At 44.5% G+C, this 23,276-nt stretch overlaps 2 protein-coding genes across 2 annotated transcripts; one reads left to right on the top strand and one right to left on the bottom strand.

Annotated features, from left to right (window-relative positions):
- Positions 1–4,006: 4,006 nt before the first annotated feature.
- Positions 4,007–11,699, top strand: ctsd (cathepsin D). Its single transcript, XM_076734704.1, has 9 exons — positions 4,007–4,299; positions 6,707–6,863; positions 8,292–8,415; positions 8,518–8,636; positions 8,721–8,920; positions 9,754–9,876; positions 10,205–10,349; positions 10,791–10,889; positions 11,154–11,699. Exons 1-9 carry the CDS (start codon positions 4,238–4,240, stop codon positions 11,313–11,315), a joined length of 1,191 nt encoding a protein of 396 aa, XP_076590819.1. The 5' UTR covers positions 4,007–4,237; the 3' UTR covers positions 11,316–11,699.
- Positions 11,700–12,537: 838 nt separating this feature from the next.
- cdhr5a (cadherin-related family member 5a) lies at positions 12,538–22,049 on the bottom strand. The gene is made up of 14 exons (XM_076734691.1): positions 21,845–22,049; positions 20,471–20,643; positions 19,910–19,969; positions 19,729–19,818; positions 19,279–19,365; positions 18,587–18,691; positions 18,150–18,335; positions 17,637–17,727; positions 17,287–17,384; positions 16,957–17,163; positions 16,207–16,320; positions 16,055–16,121; positions 15,705–15,865; positions 12,538–14,717 (listed from the first exon to the last, which is right to left on the bottom strand). The coding sequence occupies exons 1-14, from the start codon at positions 22,014–22,016 to the stop codon at positions 14,121–14,123; spliced, it is 2,208 nt and encodes a 735-aa protein (XP_076590806.1). The 5' UTR covers positions 22,017–22,049; the 3' UTR covers positions 12,538–14,120.
- Positions 22,050–23,276: the final 1,227 nt, after the last annotated feature.

The raw sequence follows: 23,276 nt of genomic DNA on the forward strand, positions 1-23,276 counted from the left end.
GGTGGTTTCAACTTGTGACCCACGTTCCTCTTTCTGTCATCAAATGTTCTCATAATTTTCACCTTTCCCCTCAGCACAGTAAGTACTTTTGTTTTTCAGGCTGCTGCTCTTGCAGTTTGAGCTCATGTGATTTGTTCTGTCTGCAGCTCTGTCGCCTCGCGCTGCTTTAAAAATTCACACCAAACTGCTGATTCCCCAGACTGACGGATGCCAGTCAGCCTCAAACTGCACACAGCTCGGTTTGTCATGATGAATACGTTGAATTTGTCCTTTTGCTGTAGCTTCATGTGTAACTGTGTCTGCCTCATGTAGACAAATAATGACACCAAGTTTACTTAGCAATGCTAAGAGCTAAATGTTAATGTCAGGAGGCTAACAAGAGCACAACGACAATGCTAATGTGTTGCTGATCATGTTAACCATTTAAGTGTGGTGAAATGTAGCTGAGTACATTTACTCACGTCGTGTATCTTAGTGTATTTGGTGCAACTTCAGAATTCTGCTCTACTACATCTCCGAGTTTAATATGTACTTCTTTCTCCATCACGTTTGTCTTAGTTACTAATTACTTTTCAGATTCCAGTTTTTTCCATGGCCTTCCTGTCCAGTGAAAAGCTTGTATCTCCAGATGTGTTGCTGTTGAATGTTTGTGCTGAACTGAAGGATGAAAAGTTCCTTCATGTCTTGAGAAAATCATCCTCCTTCTTCTGCTGAAATATTTCAGTCTGGTCCACAGTGGTGGACCGGCTGCCCAGCATGACTAAGAATTAAACACCAGAGTGTTTGTTTCACAGTTATTGTTTACGGCTCAGGTACACAGATCTACTCTTCCATTCACAGCTGGTATCAGTCCTGTTTAATGTGTCACCATCGCTGGCTGATGCACAAACAGCTGAATGGAGTTGTTAAAGCGTCGCTGGAGGGTTTCAGGCACATTAGATTATGGTGCTGAATTAGCCAAAACGCAGTAGTGATGCTGCACGTCACCGCACGGGGCTGCAGACGAGGCTCTAATCCAGCTGTGTCGAGCGTCGTCGTCAGCTCCTAAACATGACTCAGTCATTTGTGAGCGCAGCATTCGTTCCTACGACAGCAGCCTAATGAAACGTGACGCTGCTGGCATGAAATCAGCACCACTACTGCGCCGCTACACGCTGTGAATCCAGACTGGATTAAGTTAAATCTCCATGTTTTTAATATTCCTTACTCATACTCAGCAGTAACAGTAACCATGAAGGTGACAGCAGGAATTTACTGTAGCTCTGTGCGTGCTGAGCTCTCACATGAGTGAGTGTCACTGACACAATCTGATTTTCTCAGTAAATATGGAAATAAATTATAGATAGTCTACAGCTTTCATGAGATGTGTTTCTCTTAAATTATATAGTGAGATTAAGAGAAGAAAGCTTTGAAATCAAACATTTAAATCTGTAAATGGTCCTCACTTTGGGGAGCTGAACCCCATAAATGAATGAATGTGCTTATTTCCCATTTTTATCTGGTTATATTAAAACCCCCGAACCTGAAATTGTTTTTTCAGCTCTGTTTGTTTTTATTGTATTTATCATTTAAATTTGGTTTGATAAATGAGGAAGTCAATACCACTCTCATGTCTGTGCGTTAAATATGGATGAAGAGGAGCTGATTAGCCTAGCTTAGCATAAATCCTGGAAGCAGGGGGAGCAGCTAGCCGGGCCCGGTCCATTTCTGTTTGTGTGTGAAATAAACAAGATTCAAAGAGTTAATTAGAGCTGATTTTGTGCAGAGCCAGGCTAACTACGCTTCCAGTATTAATGCTAAGCTAGGTGAGACTTTTCACATTTAAAGCTTTTAGTGGGTTACAAAATCTAAATTTACTGTCTTCTCTGCGATATGTTTACTGACTCAAGCTTTAGGTTGAATTCTGAACCACTCACAAACAAAAATGCTCATTTTCTGCTGAATGTGAACAAACCTGTCATTGATATGGACAATAAATGATGGATTGTGCTTTTCGTTCATCATCTTCAGTTCAGTCACGCTCCATCAGTGTCGTTATTTCCTTTACTGTAGATTTTACTGTAGCAGGTCAGCAGATGTTTAGTTTTCTTGGATCTTGCATCATATTTGGCCTTTGTTTGTTGAAGTTCTTTCTCCAAGCAGTCGAGCTCTCAGACTTCAAACGCGCTGTTAAATGTAATCATTATCTCTATATGTTTTAAATATGTGATAAAGGAGGGAGGAGCCTGTCATCTTTGAGAAGCTCAGAGTTTCCACTTGAGGGTTAACAGGAGAAAGGTTTGATTGTACTCTGAGGGAGAATCCTGGATGCTGCTCTCTGGTCTGTGGACGCCACCAGCTGTTCAGTCCTCGTCATTACTGGAAAGCAAAAATCCCACAGCAGGTAAAAATTACTGGTGCAGCACCAGGAACCTTCAGCAGAGGTGGTTATTATCATTATCATTAGTAGTAGTAGTAGTAGTATCATTATTAATATATGCAAAATGTATTTGTGAAAGCACCAGTGGTGGAATGCAACTAAGTACATTTACTCAAGTACTACAGTAGAGATTCGAGGTACTTGTACTTACAGCTGACAGCTTTAGTTACTGCTACTCTAAAGATCAAGATTCTTACATACGGAAAGTATGACGAGCTTGTAAAGTATTGTGTATTGCTGTTGTACAGCCTCTGGGTTCTCTGCAGGGTGTGAGATCGTCTGCAGAGTCCGAACATTGAGCTTTGAAAGGAAATAATGGGTGAGGCCTGTTCACACCTGTAACTGCGGCCGCACAGGTAAACCGCTGCCTCACACAACCTGTCACTCCTGAGGCATGTTCTTTAGCACTGGAAGTTCCCATTTAAATAATGTATTTAGTGACAAACCAAGGCAAATACAAGCGCTGTGTCGTTTGGAAGAGTTGGAAAATAACAGTGAACAGCTGTAACCCACTATACTCGGTTCATTCCTCCTCAGCTGGGTCGCCGCCCGGCCTCTAAACGCAGAGCTTTCTCTGGTGTTGATCTCTGTCCATCAGCTCACAGTGAACTTGTCATTATTACCCATCAGAATACATTTACTCAAGTAGTACAGTAGAGATTTCAGGTACTTGTACTTACAGCTGACAGCTTTAGTTACTGCTACTCTAAAGATCAAGATTTTTACATACAGAAAATATGACGAGCTTGTAAAGTATTGTGTTATGTTATAATTAAACTGTCCAACAGTTTATTTAACTTGACATGAAACATGCACAAAACAAACAAACAAGGACGAAATGCCATGGCCCTGCATGACATCCACCGCAGCTGCTACCACTATTAGTCACACTTCCATTATTACTACATACATATACTATCTGTTACTAATACCTACATATATCACACACATAAATATATCATATGTGTGTACTATGTTACATATACTACACGTAGTTCAGAGTCTGGCTCCCTGTCTCTGTCTAGCACAGTGTTTCTCAATTCCGGTCGTCGGGCCCCCCTGCCCTGCATGTTTTAGATATTTCCTGCTCCAATTCAAATGAGTGGCTCGTTATCAAGCCACTGCAGAGTTTGATGACGAGCCGATCATTTGAATCAGGTGTGGTGGAGGAGGGAAACATCTAAAACATGCAGGGCAGGGGGGCCCGAGGATCGGAATTGAGAAACACTGGTCTAACCCGTCCGGTCCAGGCAGATGGCCGCCCACCCACAGCCTGGCTCTGCCTGAGGTTTCTGTCTGTTAAAAGGAAGTTTTTCCTCGTCACTGTCGCCAAGTGCTCGCTCATGAGGGAGTTGTCGGTCTCTGTAGATGAAGAGTTTGGTCTGTACGAGCTCTGCATGGAAAGCGTCCTGAGACAAGTCAGTGTGGGCACCGAGCACCGGCCTCCTTTCCTCAATGCAAAAAAAGGATTGAGTCGGTCGAAGGACAGGAGACATTTTACTGCACTTTGACTACTTTTACCTTTAATGATACTTCAAAGTATATTTTACTACTAACACTCGGATACTTTTATTTAAGTGATATTTTCAGTGCAGGAAAACTGATTACTTCTCCAGCACTGCGACCTGCTCACAGCTCGCATCCATGGTTACGCTTCAACAACCGCCGGAAGTGTCGTAATTCCTGACCGGATTGGGCCTCACGTGACTGTGACTCCGCTCCTGCTGTCAGCTGATAAAAGTCGGTGGTTGAACGACAACAAGTCGAAGTGCTCAGTCATTGTTGGGTCCATGTTTCTGTAACTCTCCGGCTGGAACAATGAGGATCTTCCACCTGTTCGTTTTGGCGGCGTTGGCGCTGACGACCGAGGCGCTTATTCGGTAAGAAAAAGCATTTATGTGCAAATGTCGAGTGTTTTTGAGCAACATGAACACGAATAATGTGGACTGACAGTAACGCTAGCTAGCACCTTACTCAACGTTAACTCTGTTACCTAACACCTTACGACAGAGGGGCCTGGTGGCGCATTCAAAATACAAAATATCTGCAAGGTTGCGACGGCTAACGGCTACCTCAGCTCGTGCAGATAAGCAGGGAGCTAACGTTAGCTAGCAGCTAGCCAGTGTCGTCTGCTCCTTTGTATTAGTCTGCGCTGGCGAGCTCAGTTGGTCTTGTGATTCAGGTTATGGCTGCTGTGATCCCGACACGCCTCCGTGGGCTGATAATAGAGGACTTTCCCTCGTACTGCTGGTTTATGTCAAACTTCACTGTCATTAAAGGCTTTAAAAGAGGTCAACCGAGCTGCTGAGACTTGAGTCATGACGGGAAAACAGGAGGAACTACTTTATTAATCCGCCGAGGGAAACTCGGGAACCAAGCAGAGATGACAGAAGTATACAAATCATTTATTGAAGTAAAAGTAGAAAAACCACATCGTTGAAATACTCCAATGTAAACAAGAACTTCTAATGTCCTGTTTCATGTGTTTTTAAGGCTTTTATGTCTGTGTAATCTTGGCCAGGGCTGCACGGAAAAGAGGTTTCATCATCCCAGTGAGACTCACCTGGTTAAATTAAGGTTTAATCATAAAATAAAGGTCTGCGTTCAAATAAAAGTATTATCAACATGGAAAATAAAAGTAGTCTTTCTCAGTGTTGTATTTGTTACCGGACCATTATTAACGATCTATATTAAATATGTAAGCAGTATGTGGAGCTGCTTCATGCACTGTTGGGCTGTTTAACCTGTAATGAGAAAAAAACATCAAACTGGTTCATATGTTTTGTAGTCAAAATCTTTATCTGGCACTCGTAACAATATCTGTTTAAATGCATGTAGTGGAGTAAAATATTTCCCTCTGAAATGTAGCAAAGTACACATATAAAGTATTGTAAAATAGAAGTAAAATGTACTTAGTTACTTTCCACTGGTTTCCACCAAATGGCCAGTTTGGCTGTTGTACAGCCTTTGGGTTCTCTGCAGGGTGTGAGATCGTCTGCAGAGTCCAAACATTGAGCTTTGAAGGGAAATAATGGGTGAGGCCTGTTCACACCAGGTAAACCGCTGCCCTCACGCAACCTGTCACTCCTGAGGCATGTTCTTTAGCACAGGAAGTTCCCATTTAAATAATGTATTTAGTGACAAACCAAGCCAAATACAAGCGCTGTGTCGTTTGGAAGAGTTGGAAAATAACAGTGAACAGCTGTAACCCACTATACTCGGTTCATTCCTCGTCAGCCGGGTCGCCGCCCGGCGTCTAAACGCAGAGTTTTCTCTGGTGTTGTCCTCTTTCCATCAGCTCACAGTGAACTTGTCTTTATTACCCATCAGAAGACAAAATGTTTTCGGCCGCCCGTCCTTCATCGCCGTCATGCAGTTTAGATGCCTCTCGAATAACAAACATACTGTACGTGTGAGCCGCTTTAAGATAAGCGCCGTTTGTTTTTGCTTCTGTAAATAAAGTGACCTCTTGTCCTCGAGTAAACTCTTCTGTCATCACTACTGAACATATTGAGGATAAAGCACTAATGTGCTGCAAGACTCTGTATGGAAAATTATTCCCTTAAAGGCATCTTGCACCCTACTTTTTGGCGGCAGGGTGGTCTGGTATTCAGAGCTGTTCGGTCACATGTTTGAGTCTTGTTAAAGCCTGTTAGGGTCCATTCACAGACAGTGAACCTTTGCAGGCGCTGAAGTTTATTGTATCAGCAATGTGACTCCAGTGTTAATGGAAGTGCTTTTAAAGAAGGTTTTTTGTTTCATTTCTTCAGGGGAAACCGTGACGATGCCCAGAAACACTTGGTTTACTCTTCATGAACTCATGACACGTATACATGTTGGCTGTGCTCCAGTTTATTTGGGACACGCAGCTAAAACTAATGCAGTCCAACACAACAGTGCTGCAGTAAATCCTCCCTTTGTGGAGGCTGTAATGTTCAGTGTGTTTGTTTCAGGAAGGTGTTTGTGGTGCTGCTGAACTGCGTTGAAACAGATGAGTGTCTGTTTTCAGCCTTCTCTCTCTGATGTATATGGGAGTTTTTTTCCACAGGCATTGCACTCAGAGTATTTTACAACACCTTGCATGATATCGCTGTGCAGATACGGCCGAAATGTGGGTCAAACCTTATCTGCAAGGCCAGCACATGTGTTCATCTCTGCTGCGTGTGTGCTTCATTATAAGATTCAGACTCTACATGAGGACTCAGGTGTGGGTGGTGGTTCAGAGATTTGGAACCAGGCTGTGAATCGTCTCCTTAAATCACCTCTTTCCCGTTTCTTCCCGCTCAGAATTCCCTTAAAGAAATTCCGTTCCATCAGACGTGAGCTGACGGACTCGGGCAGAAGAGCAGAGGAGCTTCTGTCCAACACACACTCCCTTAAGTACAACTTTGGCTTCCCCTCCTCAAAGGAGCCCACTCCAGAAACCCTGAAGAACTACCTTGATGTAAGTATCACTGTCCAAACCACTGACCTGTGGACTCTCAGGCCCTCACTTTCCCTAATGTACTGCTAAAAAGCCAAGCTGGGGGGGCACAGAACAAAGCTGCTGCTGTGTCCGGCTCTGCCTCTTGCTGTAAATCCTCCCAGCTGAGTGGAAAATGAGCAGCCGGTCCTGTTTCAGACAGGCTGAGTCATTCTGGTGAAGGCTGATATCAGCGTTGACTGATGGGACTGTGTGAGTGGCAGAAGAGGAACCACATGACTGCTGACTCAGCGCTGCCACCTGATCTTTAAGCCTCTTGATCCTCATCAGCTGACACAAAGTTTGTTTGTTTGCTTTCAGTTTTATTGAACATAACCAGTCCCATCAATAATGAGATCAGCCAGCTCCTCGAGTTTGTCAACATGTGAAGGTTCAACATGTCGCCTAGATAAAACTGAAAATCTCGACCTGTCAGCTGTTATTGGTCAGACAGTTGGATTTGGTAGAAGAAGAACGTCACGATGCTGGACGTACACGTTAACTGAGCTTTGCTTCGGCGATCAATAATTATACTTAATGAACTCCAGTTTCTTCACTTTATATTAAAAACGTTAGCTCACTAACTGTGAACAATCCAGAGTTCACCTTAAATCACCTTTAACTCGCTCATAATACTGATGTAACACATGCGTCGTGTAAACTATGAAACCTCTAAGTTTCAAGCTGTGTTGCTGAACTTAACGAGTAATTGGTTAAAATTAATTGCTTTCATGTTGTAAAATGATCTTCTGTGATGCAGCTGAGACAGTCTGGACAGTTTGACGACAGAGTATCAGTCAAATCTGAGCACCACAAATCATGATGATGGTGATGGTTTGGAGGCAGAAATCTCAAAGACAGATGCTTCAAAATCTGCACAAATACAAGCATAACTTCCCAAACAGCCAGAAAGAAAAATCAGTTTTTGTTTGTGTAATCTGAACCAACCTAAAGCATCCAAAAATCAGAATGGATCAAAAGGTCGTGCAGCTCAGAAACAGGAAGCTGCTCGAGGTCTGGATGACTCGACAGGACTCTGACATGGTCTGACTGCTTCCAGTCACATGACTTACTTTCACGCAGTCGATCATGTGTCGCTGTAACTCTGAAGCGATGACGAGTGATTTATCGCCGTGACTCAGTAACTATCTGACCTGCGTCCCGATAGCATTCGCTGACACCAACAGCTGCGAGTCGTGCTCAGCGCTGAGAACAGCCTGATCCTGGTTGTTGTTGTTTGCATCATTAGCTTTAGTTGCTTTGCTGCTTCCAGGGATTATTGTAATCTCCTGAAAACATGAGATCAGCCGTTTACTGGTGCGTTCTTAAAGATCCCAGAAAGACTGAAAATCTCCTCAGGCTTTCAGGATACTGATGGTTGTTGTTCTGCCGCTGCCTTTCTGTCACCAGGCCCAGTATTACGGAGAGATTAGCCTGGGAACCCCCCCTCAGACCTTTACGGTGGTGTTCGACACGGGCTCCTCCAACCTGTGGGTGCCCTCCGTTCACTGCTCCTTGTTAGACATCGCGTGCCGTAAGTGACACACAGCTCTGCATGTGAGATCATCTCAGTGGTCCAGGTGAAATGACGAAGCTTTAAATAAAACGTCTCTCCACTGTTTCCTCTTTTTCACAGTTTTGCACCACAAATATAACTCTGCCAAGTCCAGCACGTACGTGAAGAACGGCACTGCCTTCGCCATCCAGTATGGAACCGGCAGCTTGTCTGGATATCTCAGCCAGGACACGTGCTCGGTAAACTTGGCTCGCACGTTAGCATCGCAGTGAGCTGTAGCTTCGGTGAAATCCTCTAACTCTACTTGGTCTTTGTTTTTCTAGATCGGAGACCTTTCGGTGGAAAATCAGCTCTTTGGAGAAGCCATCAAGCAGCCCGGCGTGGCCTTCATCGCGGCCAAGTTCGACGGCATCCTCGGCATGGCCTACCCCCGCATCTCTGTGGACGGGGTGGCTCCAGTGTTCGACAACATCATGAGGCAGAAGAAGGTGGAGAAGAACGTCTTCTCCTTCTACCTGAACAGGTGGGGAAGCACACAGGTTGTGTTGTGTTATTGCTTTTTGACCATCACACTGTGTTACAGCGAGGTGACGTGGTTCACATAAACCTGCTGCCACTGCAGGAACCAACGAGCTGTAATCTGGAACTTCCCTTAACTGAAACTCTGATCTGATGAGGTTCCTCTTTGTGTTTCCGCTTTGCTCGTGTGATTCATGTCATTAAAAAGGCAACAGAGGGTCATTTCACGTGCAGTTTGGTGGCCGACTGAAGTCTGTATGGAGCTGGTTCCGGGTCCTGGGTCCCTGCTGGGGCCCAAAACAGCATCCAGAGCATCAAACCACTTCATGGTTTCTCTGCTCTGCTGCCTGCGTCGTGGTCCTTTATCCTTCTGTAATCAACAGTGCAGGAAAGACTGAGGTGAAAGTTTAACAACCTCCTCTCCCCAAACACTAACGAGTGTCTGGACTGACAGATCGCTGAAGACGATGCAGAAGTGAAATGGAGGTTTCTCTTATTGTGTCTTGTGTAGCCGTTGCTGCTGAGATGTGATGAAACAGCTGCTTGACCAATCGGTCATCAGCTCCGCCAGCAGACCTGTGACAGCCGCTCCAGTTCGTCACATCAGTGAAAAGGACAAATGTTGAGTTTAAAAGCTGCGTTATTCTCTGGCCTGAGCTGATGTTTGTCAGTCAGGGCGAAGTCCCTCAAACCTCCATCCTGCCAACACAAGCAGGTGTCAGAGTGTCTGCAGGCCGCTGAGATCAGCAGCAGATCCAGACGGTGGACTAACGTTCATCAGGTGACAGAAAGGCTGTTTGCTGCTTCATCAGTGCTTTAACTACAGAAATGTTTCAGGAACCCGGACACCGAGCCCGGTGGCGAGCTGCTGCTGGGAGGAACCGACCCCAAATACTACAGCGGAGACTTCAACTACATCAACGTCACCCGTCAGGCGTACTGGCAGATCCACATGGCCGGGTGAGCATCACACTGTACTCCAAACACAGCGGGCCTGAGGCTTCAGCAGCTGCTGACGATTCACCAGAAAACAGTTAAAAATGGCTGCAAGTGACGATGTGTCGACTGGTCATGTGACAAAAATGTTGTTTAAATCAACATTTATCTGCTTTTTCTGCTTTTCTTTGGTTTATATAATTATAGACTGAATATATTTAGATTTTTGGCTGTTTGTTGGACAGAACAAGCAGAGTGTAAACGTCAGTTTGAGCTCAGACGCTGATGCTGCACTTTGAAAACTGATGTGTTTGTGTATGTGTGTGTGTATGTGTGTGCGCGTGCATCACAGGATGACTGTGGGCACCCAGCTGAGTCTGTGTAAGAGCGGCTGCGAGGCCATCGTGGACACAGGGACGTCTCTGATCACCGGCCCCTCGGCGGAGGTCCGGTCCCTGCAGAAGGCCATCGGAGCGACTCCGCTCATTCAGGGGGAGGTGAGTGAAACCGACCCGGCCACACACTCTGAGTAGTGAAGATAACACACTTACGACATGATCTGGTTTCCTTTAAAGGAAGGAAGTCTGATAATATTCAGTATTTTCCGTCATGACAGCAGAAGACCAGAAGTTTGAGTAACTTTTTCTGTTCTGTTAATATTTTTTCCGAGCAAATAGAGCAAAGAATTAATCAGCTAGTCTAGAAAATAACCATCTAATTGTTAGTTGCAGCCCAGTGAAGTAATTTTGTTGAGTGTGTTGAAGAAAATACATTATTAGTCAGATGTAGCTTTATTGTCCAGGTACGTGTGCACATTCGAGGAATTTGAGTCCAGTTTGAGCGTTGCAGACAGAAGTATAAAAGTATAAAATGAACAGCATACAGTGACCTTTCCAGTGTGCAGCTAACCAAAGAATGGTGTCTGGTGCTTGTTTCAGTACATGGTGAACTGTGATAAGATCCCATCGCTGCCCGTCATCACCTTCAACCTGGGCGGACAGTCCTACACCCTGACCGGAGAGCAGTACATCCTCAAGGTGAGACGGCCTGCGGGACATGTGGTCATCCAGCAGGGGGCGACAGCGAGGCAGCTCCCGCACCAACAATACAACACTGTGGCTGCGCGTTGCGTCATAACAAATGGAACAAGTGCAGCTCTGTTTGTGCTGTGAAGGCAGGAGGAGGCCGGCGTGTCGTCTGAGCGGCGATGACACACTGATCCACTTGTTTCCTCACATTTGTTGTCAAACGTTGCTGCAGCCCTGTTTCTGACCGGGTGTCTCTCTCCTCCCGTCGTCCAGGTAAGCCAGGCTGGAAAGACCATGTGTCTGAGCGGCTTCATGGGTCTGGACATCCCTCCCCCCGCCGGGCCCCTGTGGATTCTGGGAGACGTATTCATCGGCCAGTACTACACCGTCTTCGATCGAGACAACAACAGGGTGGGCTTTGCCAAGTCCAAATAAGCACATCCTGCGTTACAGCAACTACACATCAAGTGCAAAGCTAAACATCCAAGTTTTGGGGGAGAAATGTGCAGCACACGTTTTCTGTTGCTTTGCAATCAAACAGTATTTAGCAATAGATGTTGTGTAGAGCCTAAATGCACTGATCTGAGGGATTCGTACGATTTGTGTCTGTGAGCAGATTGGATGAGTGACGGTGTGTGTGATCAGGGATCAGCTGGTTGTGTTGGTGTTGCCCTTTTTAACATACACATGATTTTTTTTTTTAAATCAGGGATTTGTTTTAAACACTTTTAATTTGCGTTTTAGGAGGAAGTTGTTCCTCTTCTACTGACTTGAGAGTATCTTAATGTGATTGGCATGAATAAAAAGTTTTTAAAAGAATCTGTGTTTCGTAGTTTTAATAATGGCTAAATCTTGGTTAGTGTGGCTAAAAGCTAACGAGTCACATGGTCGGTGTTTCTCCTTGGACTTGAAGTACTTCACTGACTCAGCACTCCTGCAACATCTTAGACTCAGTTTAAAACAAAAAGGATCCAAATCGATGCAGCAGATCCTTTGTGTTCCTCTAGTTCTTCCTTGTGAAAACTGGTGAGTACATTACCCACAATGCAATGGTGCCATTAGAGATTCAGGTGTGTTATGCTAGTAGCACTTACTGTATCCTGGAGCTGCTGCAGAGGTCTGCTCAGATCGGTTCTTTCTAACTCCACACCTCCAGATTTTCCTCTTTTTCAAACTTGTCTTCAGACACAGCTGACACAGACTCGAGTGACATCACTTGAGGCACTTTCTCAGACTTTGCGCAGCTCCATCTGCAGCCACAAAAAGCTTTCTACAACTTTTTGAAGATAAACAGACTTTAAACTGTAAACAGACTTTGTGTATAAAACTGAAGGAGCTCTCCTTTAAACGAGCAGTTTGATCATTTGGGAAACGTTCGCGTTGTTCCTTGATACCAGCGTTACATCTGTGAACTCAAGGTAAAGCTAAGGCCAGCAGCCACTTAGCTTAGCTTAGCATTTAGACTGAAAAGAGAAGGAAACCACTAGCCCAGCTCTACCTGCCAGCTCCTGGAAACTAACGTGTGAACATGATTGTGGTTGAAGTTTTTCTAACGTGAGCTATAAATCCATCTTTCCCAAAAGGTCGAACTGTTCCTCTAAATGTCAGTTTCCCACCGGACGCCTGTGTGAGACATTAACCAGTGAGGCGATCCCTTCACATCCTTCAAACTTTATTATTCCCTCCAGCACTCGACACAATCACTACGAGGTACAAAAAGTCAGCTAAACATTAACCACAGATTTATCCACTAAAGTAGTTATTTAACTTAACATGCTCCATAAACACAGTCCACATAAAAACATCCTCTCAGCTGTTTAGTATTCAGTAGATGAACTTCGTCTTCACGGAGATTTTTCACTGTAAAATCCACAGACGTGTGGTTCAGTTTAGTAAAGCTCGGACAGAGCGTGCAGAGAGGGACGAGACTGAAACCATCACAGCACCACAGGGACGAACCACCGGCTTCTGGGCCCGGGGTCGAGCCCGGACCCCTGACCCCTGACCCCTGACCCCTGACCACGGGCGACGAGCAGGGTGGGGGGATATGGGTCAAATCTCAAAAGTCTCATGGTAATTTGATATTGAGAATTGATAAACTGTAAACTACATTTCCTTAAAATCCAGTGAAGAAACTATTCGTAAAGAAAATAAAAAGAAGGGAAAGTTTGTCCTTAACGCTCGAGTGACTGAAATCCTGATGATAAGGCATCCTTTATAACAGGTTTACTGACGGTTCATTAATCTTTTTCTAATGTTTTATAGATCCTTCGTAAGTTAATAAGAACAATCTGTGTCTTTTTACCTTTGAGTTCATCAGGTAAAAGAGCTGCAGAGCATCTGAACCAATACTCATTTCTAACAACTTATTAACATTTAGAACTGAAAATGTATTCAATTAACAGCTCTTCATTAATTATTAACAGTCATAATTACAGATGATCTTAGACAGCAGGAGTCAATTTTTCCATTATATTATTCATAAATTATACATTAACAAACTAATAAAGCTATGAGCTGCAATGATGACTATAAAATTGAAAGATTACATAAAACCTTTCGGTGGTTCGAGCTTCTGAACTGAGAATGAGCTGCACTTCCTGATCTATCAGTGTAGTAAATGTGAGATAAGATATGTTTTCTGATGTTTTACAGACCAAACAATTAGTCAGTTAATTGAGAAAATCTGATGATGATGAGAAGTTAGTCGCAGCTCTCGTTACGACTCCTAAACCATTTATGAACGATGCCTTATTAGACGGTGGGATCAAGAAATGAAGGCGGCTTCGTTTCAGCTCGGATCTTATTTCAGTAGTTTTGGCTGTAGTTTCACACCTGAAGGGCTGCTGATAATCCCTCACCGAAAACACGGAGCAGCTTTATGTCTTTAGTTTCCCTGCAGGGCGTTAAAGACAACGTTACCGATGAACGCGACAACCAAAACCACCAAACTGAACCGAAGCTGCAGTCACCAAGTTACAGACAGTCATGTTTCCTTGGCCAACAGACAGACGTGTGTTTTTAAACTCTGGATGAAGTTATTTCCTCAGTCACTGTTTTCTAAGATACTCACTCACAGTAGAACATTAACACTTCGTGGGTCCTTGACTCTGCAGGTCTTGCAGGTGTCCAGACGTGTGGACCGTTCAGACCTCCGCTTCAGGCTGCCGGCTCCAAAAAGTGCAAAGAAAACAAACAGCTGAGTTTCATTTCATGGAGTTTGACCTCTGACCTCTGCCATCAGCCCTCCTGCTCCTGGCTGCCCTTCTTTGTTTCTGAGCTGGTATTTTCATGGTCCTGCTCACTGGGCTCTGTGTTCTGGCTCTCCTGCCCGCCATCCGGCTCTCTGACTGGGGCTGCTGGGTCTCTGACAACCCCCTCCATCTCCACCTCCCCCTCCAGCTCCTCCTCAGTCTCCTCCTCCACCCGGCCCACAGTGTCTGGGATAATCTCCACCTCGATGTCAGAGGAGTCCTCGCTCTCCTTGAACCACACCGTCTTCTGGCCCTCCTTCCTCCTCTGCCTGGTCAGGATGGACCTTGCGCTGTACTCGTCCCCGTCTCCTCTGCCCCTCCTGGACGGCCTCGCTGAGGGGCTCCCCTTGGGGACGTGGTTGGTGTAGACGCCGCAGGAGGAGCAGTGGCGGCTCCGTCTCTCCAGGGGGATGACCCGGCCTCGTGGCTGGGGGAAGGTGCTCCGTCTGGGGACGGCGTTGTTCCAGCGCCTGGCACCCCCACGGCTCGGGTCGCCCTCGTTCTGGAAGCCGTCGTTGGTGTATTGCAGGGAGTCCCTGTGGCCGGACCGGGGATGCTCGGACTTCAGGCAGGGGCCCAGGCACTGCAGGCAGGAGAGAGGCCCCTCATTAACACAGCAGTTAATGAAGCATGGAGGATATTGAGGCATTGTTCAATGTTACAGATGCCACCCTGGTTCCCGAGTGTGAGCTAGGTTCATTTGCTCTGTTTTAACACAGAGCCCTTCTGTGGATTTCAGCTGATAAATATTCATCGAAGCCACACAGGAGGAGTTCTGCATGTGCAGCATTAAACAGCTGATTCTGACGCTCACATCTAAACCATCACAGGATGGACGCGTCTGCAACACAGACAGAAGAAAGGCTTCACCACCGTTTGACCGCGGCCAAAACATTCATAGTTTCTATGGAAAACACTCATTTTATTTCACACAAAGGAAGTTAAAAATAATGAGGAGCTTCGTTCACTTCCATGACTCCATACCACCTACTTAAATGCAGTAATGTGTGATTACATCTTATTCTATCTGCTTTCCTGCTGCATTAAATGAGAAAATCGATACCGTTCATGTCTGTGCATTAAGTATGGAGCTGGTGCCAGGAGGCGATTAGCTTAGCTTAGCATAAACGGTGAAAGCAAAGTTCAATGTCTACCAACATCTGTGAAGCTCAGTAATTGACAAGTTTGATCTCGTTCGTTCACCTGTACAAAAGCTGAAACACAAAAATAAAACTTGTGATTTTAGGGGGAGAAATAATGACTGAAGGGATAAAAACACTCATCAAGAAAAAGTTGCAGCACTGTTGTTTTTTTCACACATTGGACAGAGCCACGCTGGCTGTTTCCCTCTGTTCACAGTCTTTATGCTAAGCTACGCTAATTGCCTCCTGCCTTGAGCTCCAGACTTAAGGTAGTCATACCACAGTGGCATCAATCTGCTCATCCAACTCTCGACAATAGAGCCAACGTTTTCCTTTAATTTGGGACATTACAAAAAGAACCTAAAATACAAAAACACTAAACCCAAAACAAAATGTTTCCCTCAAGACGCAGTAAAACACTGACGGACCTCACAGATTTTGTCCATGCTGCCGTTTCCCTTCCACAAGCGGGAAATCAGGAAGCCAATCACAATGAGGCAGAGGACCAGCAGAGCTGCCATGACCAGGCCCAGGAGCGCCATGTCGCCCGGACGGTAGCCCACGTTTGAGGGAGACGGGATGGCCACGGCTGCAGGTGGAGACAGGTGAAGGTGAAGGTATGATAGAAAGTATTTAAACAGGATGTTAAACATTTCAGGCAGAGCTCACAGTACAGCGTACAAACAGTGAATACACACCGCTTCAGAGGCTATTTCCTGCTAGTACCAATGTTATTTCACTTTGATCAGTCAGTATCACAGAGAAAAGACGGCCTCACCTGGTATGACCTGAACAGAGAGCGCAGCTGTTCCAAACTCTCCTGTCGTTGTGTCCACGGCTCTGAGCTGCATTCAGAAAACAAAAACACGCTTTAAATAAACTGCACAAAGATGTTTTTTTGCGCCTGGTTTTAAAAAGTTAGCGCATCACCTGCAGCGCGAAGGACTCGGTCTTCACAACCCTCTTCAGGATCACAAAGCCGTCCGAGGTCACGTTGACGTAGCTGCTGTACTGAACCTCGTACTTCACATCTGGATTCACACCCTGACACAAAAAGACAAATAAAAACGCTCAAAAGAAAATAACTGAAGCATTTCAGGTCATGTATTTAATTTAAAGCTGTGTTTAATGAGTTCTGACCACTAGAGGGCAGACAGACACAGGAAGAAACCCACAGAGGTGCAGCACTGATGTGCCATCCGATTATTCACTTGTTAGCTTCTGGGTTGGCAAACCATAACACAAACCCACATTAAAAGACATTATTTTTCATTTTGCTTATGATTGCACAGTGTTTTTAGTGCCATTGAATGCAGATTTAAGCCTACATTAATTGTTTAGACCACTCAGGAGCTGCGTTAAAGCTGCAGCCATAACATAGATGTCAGCTTATAACGATGGTGAACTTGTTAGCAAACAGCTGCTAATGAGACATCCACCAATTCCAGAGCAGCATGGTGTGTGTCCACCTGAGTCCCATATTCATCCTCTTTCAGCTCTGTTTTTGGTCTCCTCCAGTGGGAAACATCTGCCTCTAAGCAGAACTGCTCCACCAGCTGGTCTCTAATGCCTTAAACTATTTGGAGCAGCAGATTGACAACGAGAACAATTTGAAAACAAAAGCCCGAAGACTGAATTTCAGTAATTATGAGTGATTAGTTGGACATAAAGAGGACTGACGGTGGCGAAGTCCTCGTCCCGAGCTCGGACCCTGAAGGGCCGGTTGGTGCTCCGGTCTCGGAGGATCATGCTCTCGGGGACAGAGTTGCTGTAGATGAATCCTTCGTATCGCTCCTTCTCGAAGCGAGGAGGGTTCCTGCTCTTCTTCATCACCTCGATGATCACCTGCGTCACCGCAAACTGATCCCTGTTGGTCACCTGTGACGCCTGACGCCCAGGTGAGGATGAGAAGATGTAAACCAGAGTTACAGCTGATGTCCCTGCTTTGTAATAATGACATTCTTCCATTCAGAGCCTCCACAGATCACCCGTCAGAAACAGGCTGTTTACCAGAACAGTGAGCGCTATCGGGCCGATGATGTCAGCAGCTTTGGTCATGGTGATGTTTCCTGTTTCCTCGTCGATCTGGAAAATGTTTCCCTCGTTTCCTGATGAAAGAGAACGACAACGAAAACAAAAATGACAGTTTTCTTTGGACTTTCATACGAGCAGCACGTCCCTCTGCTGATAATAACAACAAATTATTATGTTTTTGAGCTTGAAAACCTGAATTTTTTCAGTGTTTTCTACAACGTGGAAGAAAAACATTGATCAAACAAACCCAGAAATCTGTGGTGTGAAACAGACAAAGACATGAAGCTGAATGCAGAAACACTTTCAGTAACGTAGTTGGTCCAGACCTCGAAGTATCCTGTAGCTGATCTGCTCGCTCCTGTTCTTGTCTCCGTCCTTGGCGAACACCGGACCAGGTTCCAGCACTAACGGCCCCTCCTGTGGATTCAGATCATCATGAACTGATTCTGTGGACCACATCTGTGTCATCAGTGGTGGAGGAAGTTGCTTTATTATTAAATCTTCATCTGGAAAGTAACTAAAGCTGTCAGATGACCAGGAAAGGAAGTGGAATGAAAAGACTCAAGTCCAGTACAAGTACCTCAGATTTGTACTTAATGGCAGTACTTGGGGAGTGTACTTTCAGCCTGTGATATTGGTGTCTCACAGGTACACAGTGAACGTGTGGAGCTCTCATGTCGTCATAGACGAGGTGACACTTTTCTCTGTTTCTCTGAAGGCTGATCTCTGAGTGAAGCTTCACTTTTAATCACATCAGCGTTTGACACTGAGAGCGTCGGTGGACTGATGAAAGTGACGCAGTGAGGAGGATTAACACACATTCACATTCACACGCTCACCTCCTTCTCGGTGAGATTGACTTTGCCTCTGTAGCCGCCGCTCACGCACAGTTTGGAGATTCCTAAATTTGTCCTGACACACGGCTGAAACCACGGCGGCCGGTTATCCACGTCCTTCACGTGCACCGTGATGGAGGCCACCGACGTGAAGAAGGGCTCGTTGGAGGCCGAGCCGTTGAACGTGTCCTGGAGCGGGTGACACGTTTCATTCATTCATTCGTTCATCGAGGGGTGAAACTCATGCACAGGCAATGACACCCAGAAAAAAGACAATGAAACCATCTATTAAAATAAATAAAATAATGTTTAACTTGGCAATTTGAGCAGATCATTAAAATAATGAAAATGTAAAATAAAATAAGAAAATATATCAAACAGGTTTGGGAGGTTTAAGATCACATGTAGAGATTTGAAGGAGCTTTGTGATCAACGATTACCTGCACATGTAAAACCAGAGAGATCTTCTGCACCACGTCGTAGTCCAGGATGCTTTTCACAAGAATCTTTGGGCTGTTGATGTTTTCCAGGCGGAAATATTTATCCTGTTCAACAGAGAGAGAAAAGAAACCGATTTTTAACATGAAGTAACGTTAAATATGATAAACTATATTTATACGCCTTTAAAAACAAGCTGCAAAATGATTCACATGAAAAAAAGATTAAGATATTTAAACTGCACATTTTAAATAAAATACAGAAAATGAAAAGTAATAAAATACACAGCAACAAAATAAGACAATGAACAAATAAAAGTCCACGACAAACTGGATCTTCAGATAAAATATTCTAAATTCACTGGTTTGTCTCTGAGGGAGCTTTCGACTGCGTCTCCTGAACTTCATCAGCAACACGTCACACATGTGAGCGCTGAGAGTGAAGCTCAGACATCAGAAACACAATAAACGTTTGTTCTCTCGTCTTGTGACCCTCTAAGACGTCTCTCAAGACCTCATGAGGGGTCATGACCCTCAGGTGAGGAACCCGTCTGTCCTCACCTGTCTGAAGGCACGGAGCTCTTTACACTGATCGTTAATGAGCATCGTCTTCTGTAAATTAACACACGAGCATGCAGTTCTTATACTTTGCTGTTAAGGAGCCACAGAGTTCAGTGTGACTCCATCGTTCTTACCGTCGCAGACTCTAAGCGGTAGAACAGCGGCTCTGAGTCCACGTCAGAGGCTTCGATCAGTCCAACGCTGGAGTTCACCGGAGTGAGCTGCAGGAGACAAAACACACCGTCAGCAGAAAACACATGGACTCAAGTAAAAGTACCACAGTGTACAAATACTACATGTCCTGCTTTACAACTTTGATTCAGGTAAAAGTACGAAAGTATTAAAAGTCCCCAAAATAAGTAAAGTAAATCAATAATAATAGATTTGATTCTAATCTTTGATGTATTCATGTGTTCATCACTTTGATGTTACAGCTGATGAGTTCAATGACTTTGAGATCTGAATGATCATCAGTTAAATATCGATGAGTAAAAGGTGGAAGTATACAGTCATATCAAAGGTACCTGAAAACTGTACTTGGGTAAATGTACTCAGTTACTTTCCACCGTTACAGACACACTCACCTCATTCACCTCGAGCACGAAGTGGTTTTGTGCGAAGTTCGGCGGGTTATCGTTCACGTTTTCCACCAAAACCTCCACAGACTCGTTGACCTGGAAGAGAGCGAAGCAGCAACCGGATCAGTTTGTGTTCAGAAACAGGTTTCAGACATGTTTCATCAAGCAGAGGTTGTGTTTTACTCACTGATCTGGAGCCAGCTCTGCTGCACTGCACCCACACCGTCAGAGCTGCACTGGACAGCGACTAACAGACACACAGACACTCAGCTGATGACACACCACAACTCAATGTTGAAGGAAGTCACATTTCACAGATTTACAGCTGGACTGGGCCCTGACTGAATTATTTCAAATTCAGATTCAGCAGGATTATTTTACAGCTGCTGCTGTCGGCCATTTTATTTTATTGTGTAACAGACCTTTTAATCTGAACGACATGCTGTTGAAACACTTTCTAATCCTGAGACGTGTCCAAACAATACCTTTAAAACAGAATTATAATCCCCATTTGTCCTGTTTGGACATGACTCACATCGCATGGGATTAAAGTGGATTACAGATTAATTGGCCAGTTATTATTTTATCGTTGTTATATGATTATATTGCGTATCGGTGTGTATTTTTCCTGATGCGTATCGAGAAATCACGTACAGAAAAGACAAAGACTCGCATGTTTGAGGTCAAATTTCACTCAATAACAGAGTTAAGATGACGAGCTGATCCAGCATCAGTCGGGTACAGTCACCTCGTAGTCGAGGCCTTTCTTGGCCATCAGGGCGTTTCCCTTCAGGTAAAACAGATCTTCAGGGTTCACGGAGACCTTCAGCGTCACATCGCTGCCGGAGCTGATCTTCACCAGCTGGACGTCAGCCGTGTTGTTTTCTGGGACCGTCACGGGGCCCGGAGGAACCGTGCACACTGAGACAGGTGAGAGGCAGCGGGCCAATCAGAGTTTAGAGAGACATCAACATCAGGCCTGAAACATTCGAGCTGTTTGAGGAAAAACCTGCAGATGTGATGATTATCAGGTGTGTTCGTCAGACATTCAAGTACATTTACTGAAGTACTGTAGTACTTCAGTATAAATCTGAGGGACTCCTTTTCATGCAACTTCATACTTCTACACCAGTGCATGTACTTTTACTCGATTACAATTGAGCCCTTTAGTCAGTAATTACTTATTAATTACAAATTCAGATTTTTGCACACAAAACATAAAAAATACACAAACTGAAGAGATTAGTTGATCAATCGATTGGTCGATTGACAGATAATCGTTGTCATTATCATTAAATGTCATTGTAATCAAATATGTTTACAGTGTAGGATTTTACAGGATCTGGATATTTCCTGGTGATGTACTGTACCAGCATTAGAACATCAAACCTAAAAACTGTACTAACTGCAGTACTCGTATGCCTGGATTAACCTGTTAGGGCCCCTCTGACTGTATACACACAGCAGCCAATCAGATTGTGATGGTTTAAAGAAACTAACAACCAAACATAAACTGAAATAATTAAGATTTTAAAACCAGATTCTGACAAAATTAGTTCAACATTTGGAGAAACATTCACTTTCTGGTGGAGCGTCAGAGGAAAACACCGTCATGTCTGTACGGTAAATACGACTACCACAATCAGCCTGTGAGCTTAGCTTAGCATAAAGACTGGAAACAGGGGGAAACAGCTAGCCTGGCTCTGTCTGAAGAGACCAGCACCTGTAAAGCTCATTAACACTTTATATCACACAAACATCAGACCTAAATCATGTTCCTAATCAAATCTGAGGGGTTACCCGATGATTTCACAGTTCTGTTCATTTTTTCTGACTTTTGTCTCATTTCTGCATTTTTCTTTTTAAAATCTGGATTCTTTGAACTCTGCAGGCCCCTAAAAATCTTTCAAAATAGAAATCAGAAAAGGAAAAAATCCCTCTTCACTTCTTTTCATGAGCAATTGCTCATAAATGCAGCTTCTTTTTTAGGGTCAACAAGCCATAAAGGTAGAGAGTCACTGCTTTAGATTAAGACCAGGAAACATCAGCTGCCTGTCTGCAGCCTCATCCTCATCCTCATCCTCATCAGCAGCCACAGACGAGCCCTCAGAGCTCTACTCACGTCTTTCAGCCGGACAAACTGTACAAAAGCAGGCGGCCACGATGCATCCGAGGACAACGTTCACAGGTTTGCTCTTCGATTTCAGATCCATGTCCTGATTCCAGAGGCACCAACAAATGAAGTCCCGGAGGAGGATGAGGAGCCCGTGGTACCAGCTGGTACTCGTCCACATAATGCCCCGTCTGTGCTGCCCGGCGAGTGGGAGTCGACTACAGTTGCAATGTTTGTGACTTCATCTTACGGGCACATATTGCATTAAGCGCCTGCCAGCAGAGGACTCGCAGCCTCCTACTAAAATACTTGCATCTGTTTTAGCTGGACGGGTCATTCTGTATCAGTGGCCCTGATGCATTCTGGGAAGAATCCAGCAGAGGAATGTTGACAGCTGGAATATTTCTAAGATTAACATTTCTATATGTGTGTGTGTGTGTGTGTGTGTGTATGTATAAAATACATACTGCACATAGAGGACACAAATAAGTGCCATAAACATACGTGAAGTCTTGGGTTTGAATATTTCACAGTGTAAATGTCAAATAACTGTCGTGCTGATGTTTCATGATCCTGTCAGTCAGACAGAATAAGAGTTTAACTACCTTAAAGCCTCTTAAGGAGGCATAAAGAGGGAAACTAAACATGTGAAATGGAACAAACTGAAACTGAAACAAATAAAATCCACCTTCACTCTTTGAATGGAGAAATACTGTAGAATGAGTACTTTTACCTTTGATACTTCTAGTACAATTTGCTGCAAATATTTCTGTATTTTACTTAATTAAGATTTGGACCACAGAGTATTTTTTCATTGTGTACTTCCTCCGCAACTACTTGTTAGTTATGTTCAAAGTTGACCAAAATGATCAATTTAGGTCATGATACAATACTAAAATCCAAAAATAAATTATTTTTGTATTTGTAGCTCACAAACACACACACTGTACTTTATTTTGACTCAATCCCACATACACCATCCTGTGCCACAAATATTCACTAGAGCACCAAATGTGGATTCATCCGCCGCTGAAAGTAGTCCCCAACATGCTTTCGTCTCCATCCTGTCTGAACCCTCAGACACTGACCATGACAGAACGTTAGCACAAACATAAAGGTTTCACATGTGGACAAGACGGCAGGCTGCAATACACTGCGCACACACACACACACACACACACACACACACACACACACACACACACACACACACCGCTGTCCCACCCTCTGTGTGGGAACAACAAGCTCACAGTGTCATGATGAAGCTCATACATTATGCCTCCATACAGAGATGCTCCTCACACACACACACACACACACACACACACACACACACACACACACACACACACACACACAGAGTGCTGTTTTCCCATCTGACCACCAGGAGGAGCCTTCAGATCAACGACTGTCAGCCCTTCAATTCCATTCAACTTCATTT

The sequence above is a fragment of the Chaetodon auriga genome, chromosome 1 (genome assembly GCF_051107435.1).
Source record: "Chaetodon auriga isolate fChaAug3 chromosome 1, fChaAug3.hap1, whole genome shotgun sequence".
In the NCBI taxonomy this organism is placed as follows: domain Eukaryota; kingdom Metazoa; phylum Chordata; class Actinopteri; order Chaetodontiformes; family Chaetodontidae; genus Chaetodon; species Chaetodon auriga.